Source organism: Homarus americanus, unplaced genomic scaffold, assembly GCF_018991925.1.
Source record: "Homarus americanus isolate GMGI-L3 unplaced genomic scaffold, GMGI_Hamer_2.0 scaffold46910, whole genome shotgun sequence".
NCBI classification, from domain to species: Eukaryota; Metazoa; Arthropoda; class Malacostraca; order Decapoda; family Nephropidae; genus Homarus; species Homarus americanus.
The window spans coordinates 18,840-28,074 of NW_024736355.1; the positions used below are offsets into that span (position 1 = coordinate 18,840).

At 38.6% G+C, this 9,235-nt stretch overlaps 1 protein-coding gene across 1 annotated transcript; it reads left to right on the top strand.

Moving 5' to 3' along the window:
* Positions 1-6,815: 6,815 nt before the first annotated feature.
* On the top strand, positions 6,816-8,863 carry LOC121872158 (luciferin 4-monooxygenase-like; the record flags this gene model as incomplete). The annotated part of the gene is made up of 3 exons (XM_042374836.1): positions 6,816-7,001; positions 7,342-7,569; positions 8,698-8,863. Coding segments are annotated over 3 exons (580 nt in total), but the record flags the coding sequence as incomplete, so codon positions are not given.
* Between the last annotated feature and the right edge of the window lie 372 nt (positions 8,864-9,235).

Here is a 9,235-nt window from a genome sequence, read left to right on the forward strand (position 1 = left end):
AAAACCACGACAATGGTTAAAACAACCGATACGATTATAACAACCACGACCATGATTATAACAACCACGACCAAGATTATAATAACCACAACTATTATTATAACAACCACGACCATGATCATAACAACCACGAATATGATTATAACACCCACGACCATGATTATAACAACTACGCCTATGATTATAACAACCACGACCATGATCATAACAACCATGAATATGATTATAACACCCACGACCATGATTATAACAACTACGCCTATGTTTATAACCACGACCATGATTATAACAACCACGAGTATGATTATGACAACCACGACCATGATTATAACAACCACGACCATGATTTATAAAACCAGGACTATGTTTATAGCAACCACGACTATGATTATAATAACCACGACCTTGATCATAACAGCCACGACTATGATTATAGAACCACGACTATGATTATAATAACCACGAATATGATTATAACAACCACGACCATGATTATAACAACTGCATACATGATTATAACCCACGACCATGATTATAACAGCCTTGACTATAATTATAACAACCACGACCATGATTATAATAGCCGACCATGATTATAAAACCACGACTATGTTTTATAACAGCCACGACTATGATTATATTATCACGACCATGATCATAGCAGCCACGACCATGATTATAACAACCGACCATGATTATAACAACCACGACGATGATTATAACACCCATGACCATGATTATAACAACTACGCCTATGATTATAACCACGACCATGATTATAACAACCACGACTATGATTATAACAACCACGACCATGATTATAACAACCACGACTATATTTGTAACAACCACGACCATGATTATAAAACCACGACAATGATTATAACAACCACGACTACGATTATAACAACCACGACCATGATTATAACAACCACGACCAAGATTAAAACAACCACAACTATCATTATAACAACCACGACCATGATCATAACAACCACGACCATGATTATAACAACCACGATCATATTTATAACAACCACGACGATGATTATAACACCCACGACCATGATTATAACAACTACGCCTATGATCATAACCACGACAATGATTATAACAATTACGACTATGATTATAACAACCACGACGATGATTATAACACGCACGACCATGATTATAACAACAACGACCATGATCATAACCACGACCATGATTATAACAACCACGGCTATGATTGTAACAACCACGACCATGATTATAACAACCACGACCATGATTATAAAACCACGACTATGATTATAGCAACCACGACTATGATTATATTAACCACGAATATGATTATAACACCCACGACCATGATTATAAAAACTACGACCATGATCATAACCATTACCATGATTATAACAACCACGACTGTGATTGTAACAAACACGATCATGATTATAACTACCACGACCATGATTATAAAACCGCGACAATGGTTATAACAACTACGACTACGATTATAACAACCACGACCATGATTATAACAACCACGAACAAGATTACAACAACCACGACCATGATTATAACAACCACGCCCAAGATTATAACAACCACGACTATGACTATAACAACCACGACCATGATTATAACAACCACGACCATGATTATAATACCACGACTATGTTTATAACAACCACGACTATGATTATAATAACAACGACCTTGATCATAACAACCACGACCATGATTATAACAACCACGACCATGATTATAATAACCACGCCCATGATTATAACACCCACGACCATGATTATAACAACTACGCCTATGATTATAACCACGACCATGATTATAACAACCACGACTATGATTATAACAACCACGACCATGATTATAACAACCACGACCATGAGTATAAAACCACGACTATGTTTATAACAACCACGACAATGATTATAATATCCACGACCATGATCATAACAACCACGACCATGATTATAGCAACCACAACCATGATTATAACAGCCACGACGATGATTATAACACCCACGACCATGATTATAACAACTACACCTATGATTATAACCACGACCATGATTATAACAACCATGAGTATGATTATAACAACCACGACCATGATTATAACAACCACGACGATGATTATAACACCCACGACCATGATTATAAAAACCACGGCCATGATTATAACAACCACGACTATGATCATAACCACAACAATGCATATAACAACCACGACTATGATTATAACAATCACGACGATGATTATAACACGCACGACCATGATTATAACAACAACGACCATGATCATAACCACGACCATGATTACAATAACCACGACTATGATTGTAACAACCACGACCATGATTATAACAACCACGACCATGCTTATTAACCACGACTATGATTATAACAACCACGACTATGATTATAATAACCACGAATATGATTATAACACCCACGACCATGATTATAAAACCACGACAATGATTATAACAACCACGACTACGATTATAACAACCACGACCATGATTATAACAACCACGACCAAGATTATAACAACCACGACAATGATTATAAAACCACGACTATGTTTATAACAACCACGACTATGATTATAATAACCACGACCATGATCATAACAACCACGACCATGATTATAACAACCACGACCATGATTATAACAACCACCACGATGATTATAACAACCACGACCATGATTATAACAACCACGACTATGATCATAACCAAGACAATGATTATAACAACCACGACTATGATTATAACAACAACGACGATGTTTATAACACGCACGACCATGATTATAACAACAACGACCATGATCATAACCACGACCATGATTATAACAACCACGACCATGAAAATGAAACGACGACTATGATTATAGCAACGACGACTATGATTATATTAACCACGAATAAGATTATAACACCCACGGCCATGATTATAAAAACTAAGACAATGATCATAACCACGACCATGATTATTACAACCACGACCATAATTATAAAACCACGACAATGATTATAACAACCACGACTACGATTATAACAACCACGACCATGATTATAACAACCACGACCAAGATTATAACAACCACAACTATTATTATGACAACCATGACCATGATCATAGCAACCACGAATATGATTATAACACCCACGACCATGATTATAACAACTACGCCTATGATTATAACCACGACCATGAGTTGTAACAACCACGACTATGATTATAACAACCACGACCATGATTATAACAACCACGACTATGATTAAAGCCACGACTATGTATTTATAAGAACCGACTATGATTATAATACCGACCATGATCGCAACAACCACGACCGCCCAGTTATAACAGCCGACCATGATTACCAACAACCACGACGATGATTATAACACCCACGACCATGATTATAACAACTACACCTATGATCATAACCACGACCATGATCATAACAACCACGACTTTTGATTCTAACAACCACGACCATGATTATAACAATCACGACTATGATTATAACAACGACGACCATGATTATAATAACCACACTCATGATTATAACAACCACGCTCATGATTATAACAACCACGACTATGATTATAACAACCACGACTATGATTATAACAACCACGACTATGATTATAACACCCACGACCATGATTATAACAACCACGACCATGATTATAACAACCACGCCCATGTTAATAACAACCACGACCTTGATTATAACAACCACGACTATGATTATAACAACCACGACAATGATCATAACAATCACGGCCATGATTATAACAACCACGACCATGATGATAACAACCACGACTATGATCATAACCACGACAATGATTATAACAACCACGACTATGATTACTTAATAACCACGACGTGATTATAACACCCACGACCAAGATTTGCCTTACGACCATGATCATAACCCGACCATGATTATAACAACCGACTATGATTGCAGCAGCAACCACGACCATGATTATAACAGCCACAATCATGATTATAACAACCACGACTATGATTATAACAACTACGACTTTAATTATAACACCCACGACCATGATTATAACAACTACGACCATGATCATAACCAAGACCATGATTATAACAACCACGACTATGATTGTAGCAACAACGACCATGATTATAACAACCACGATCATGATCATAACACCCACGACCATGATTATGAGAACCACAACTATGGTTATAACACCCACGACCATGATTATAACAACCACGACCATGATTATATCAACAACGACCATGATTATAACAACCACGACTATGATTATAACACCCATGACCATGATTATAACAACCACGACTATGTTGATAACAACCACGACTATGATTATAACAGCCACGAATATGATTATAACAACCTCGACCATAATTATAACACCTACGACCATGATTATAACAACCACGACCATAATTTTAATAACCACGACCATGATTATAACAACCACGACTATGATTGTAGCAACCACGACCATGATTATAACAACCACGATCATGATTATAACAACCAAGACTATGATTATAACAACTACGACTTTAATTATAGCACCCACGACCATGATTATAACAACTACGACCATGATCATAACCACGACCATGATTATAACAACCACGACTATGATTGTAGCAACCACGACCATGATTATAACAACCACGATCATGATCATAACACCCACGACCTTGATTATGAGAACCACAACTATGATTATAACACCCACGACCATGATTATAACAACCACGACTATGATTATAACACCCACGACCATGATTATAACAACCACGACTATGCTTATAACAACCACGACCATGATTATAACAGCCACGAATATGATTATAACAACCACGACCATAATTATAACACCTACGACCATGATTATAACAACCATGACCATAATTTTAATAACCACGACCATGATTATAACAACCACGACTATGATTGTAGCAACCACGACCATGATTATAACAACCACGATCATGATTATAACAACCACGACTATGATTATAACAACTACGACTTTAATTATAACACCCACGACCATGATTATAACAACTACGACCATGATCATAACCACGACCATGATTATAACAACCACGACTATGATTGTAGCAACCACGACCATGATTATAACAACCACGATCATGATCATAACACCCACGACCTTGATTATGAGAACCACAACTATGATTATAACACCCACGACCTTGATTATGAGAACCACAACTATGATTATAACAACCACGACCATGATTATATCAACCACGACCTTGATTATAACAACTACGACTATGATTATAACACCCACGACCATGATTATAACAACCACGACTATGATTATAACAACCACGACCATGATTATAACAGCCACGAATATGATTATAACAACCACGACCATGACTATAACAACCACGACCATGATTATAACAACCACGACCATAATTTTAACAACCACGACTATGATTATAACAAACACGACTATGATTATAACACCCACGACCATGATTATAACAACCACGACTATGATTATAACAACCACGACCATGATTATAACAGCCACGAATATGATTATAACAACCACGACCATGACTATAACAACCACGACCATGATTATAATAACCACGACCATAATTTTAACAACCACGACTATGATTATAACAACCACGACCATGGTTATAACAACCACGACTATGATTATAACAACCATGACTATGATTATAACACCCACGACCATGATTATGACAACCACGACCATGATTATAACAACCACGACCATGATTATGACAACCACGACCATGATTATAACAACTACGACCATGATTATAACAACCACGACCATAATTATCTCATATACTATAGTAATAGCCGTGTGTCTGTGTGTGTGTGTCTGTTCTGGGCAGCCGAAACGGCACAATCGTTTTTCATCAAACTTGGTGGAAAAATCGCAAAAATTCGTAGAGTGGAACAAAACTGGTCCCATGTCGAAGGTTTCTTTAGGAAGGCATTAATTAACCATTTTATTTACGCTGGAAAACGATGTCGCTATACGCTGCCATCCTTCTGGCGGTTGCGCGCTAGCCAAGCACGAGCGTTTGAACTTTCATGCTTTGGTAAACTGTACCACCGGACTCGCCACCTGGCAGGAGGTGCCCACGATCACTTGTTCTGTTAGTATTTCCGTGTCATGGTGCAACCGGCAGATATTGTTACCGAGATTACCGTACCGGATAATTGTCGATAATCATCCAGATTTCTTATGAAAAACACTAACAATGCTACAGTGAACAGCAAGATACAGTAATATAAAAACATACAAAGTTTTATTTTAAAGTTAGTCAATATGAGCTGGTATTGAGGCTCTGTAGACATGAAAGTGACATTTTGTAGCATCCTTTCCCTTCAAGATTCCTAAGTTCATGACATTATTGAAACAAAAACTTAATTCGTTGACAGTCCCAGAGGAAGACTCAATAGGACAGGTTCTAGTGGACGAGCCAGCTAAGTCATGGTCCCCTCACACCTTCCCTAATGGTCAGAACAATTCTCATTTAGAACTGTTGTAACCACAGTGATCATATCAACACAATTCTTTATAAATACGTCTTGCACTTGTTATAGATTTATCATTTAGTTCATAATAATTGTTTAAAACTCGGAAAATCATTAGTAATCACCAGTTCCTCAGTGCCATTAGGAATCTAGTGAGAGTCCCGTAAGTATTTTTTCTTTCACTAACATAAATTACATCTTACATCTCTAGATTAATACTGAGTTATCATTTCAATTGTTTGACTCTAATGCTGGCGTTGTTACACAGACTGGACGATCAATAATTAACTCCTACGGTATGACAGAGGCGTTCTCAGCAGTGACCACCGGTACACCAGACACCCTTGCCCTCCACCCTGACTCTGTGGGCAAAGTGGTGCCTTATATACAGGTTAAGGTAAGATTCTCACCTAACCTAAGGTAGTGAGGCTCATAACTAGTTTACTAATTACACTAATCAACAACAACTAAAATTATGAGATACAACTTTTATTTCTTGATATCTCTTATTGTTCCCATAACATGTATGATAATTGCTCTCAATTTTTCCAAATAGTATAAGACTATAAGATCAATGTCATTGTACTTCACTATAAATGAGCATTTGTTTCCCAGTGTGTCCCAACAGTCATACCCACACACACGCACACACGGTCACCCACACATTTACACAAAGTAAATGTATTTAATAAACTTATTTCAGTACAGTTGACGCTAAGATCACTTTCCTCACTCAGTTTGTGGATGTAAGGACCGGAAGGATGGTGGGTGAGAGACAGGAGGGGGAGGTATGTGTGCGAGGGTCAAGTATCATGCTGGGCTACGCCAACAATCCCACAGCCACAGCCTCAACTATCGACCCCTACGGCTGGCTCCACACAGGCGACGTTGACTACTATGACCAAGACAACTTCGTCTACCTCACCGGCAGGATTAAGGACCTTATTAAAGTTAAGGGATACCAGGTGAGAATTGAACTGTTAGCGTAGAACAGACTACTGTACACTTACTGCTGATTTTCTTTCCCTTCATTAGACAAGCAATCTAACAAAAACATAACGTAACAAATTTAACCTATTAACCAACCCTTACCTAACATAACATAACCTTACCAAATTTTTTCGAATCTAATCTCTTCGTAACCTCATCTCACTTAACCTTACCTAATTTAACCTAATCTAGCCTAATCTAAGTTAACCCTAAAATAGCCTTGTTAACGTAAGTTTTTATGGTAGTTAATACCAAGTGAACCGATTTATGTAGATGTTGAAAGACAATATATCACACGAACACGTACCTAGCAACACCAGGTGCACAGTTACCACACAATACCATATATACAGGTGTATTTGCGGCTTTGTTGTCCATACTGGAATACAAAGTTTGAGCCATGATGGTCCCAGTGTTCATCTCCAAGACTCAAGTCCGTCGGACGATTGTAGCTCAGATTATTTGTCCAGGGGAAGACCCACTCACTCCCATCGTACATCCAGTCTAGGTACAGAGGGAGGCCCACTCGCCCAGAGTACACACAGTACAGTCTAGGCCCAGTGAGGGGCTCACCTACTCCCATAGTACACATCGTCACTACATCTAGTGAATGTGTGACACACTTACACGGGGATGTAGGATACGAGAGGAACACCAGACATAATTCTCTTGCACTTGATGAAAAATACGACAGATTTCAACACCTGTGCCAGCTTGGTCAGCTCAACAAGTTTAGTATTTTCATGTCAACACAACAATGGATCTTATTTCTCTTGCTTCATAGAAAACACAGCATTGTTGTTTATGGCTCAGATCCGTCCACCTGGGCTACTGTGTAAGTGGTATCCCTCAAGAGAGTGAGTTAGACCCCATCTTAGTTGTAATAAACATTAATAGCTAGCTGTATGTTCCTCTTAGCTGATGATATGAAGATGTTCTGATATGTTCAGTGTGACCGAGGCAATGTTCAGGTTCAAATGGATTAAAACAACGTCTTAAAATGTTCTAATAACACGTATTATTGTTTCAAGATCACATTAACGACTAAGACAACAAGGCGATAGTGGAGACCCGGCTGTCGCTTACTCTCTTTCGTTGTACAGGTGTCCCCCGCTGAGCTGGAGAAAGTGTTGTTGCAGTACGAGGGTGTGGAGGAGGCGGCGGTGGTGGGCGTCCCTCCCCGTAAGATGGGCGAGGCGCCACGGGCCTACGTGGTGCCTACATCAGGCACTGTCCTACACCTTCCACACCTACAGCAGTTCGTCGCTGGTGGGTCAATACTCCTTACACGTGTTCTATACTACATAAACTACAAACGTTATCACCTACATATAATACACATGTTATCACCTTCATTACTACACATTTATCATCTACATATAATATACATGTTATTACCTCTATATGCCACATGTGTTACCATCCACATATATTACATGTATCTAATATTACACTCGGTAGTCTGAATCAATGACAGTGACCCACCATAACTCCCACAGTAACCCACCATAACTCCCACAGTGACCCACCATAACTCCCACAGTAACCCACCATAACTCCCACAGTGACCCACCATAGCTCACTCAGTGACCCACTATGACTCCCACAGTGACCCACCATGACTCCCACCTTAACCCACCA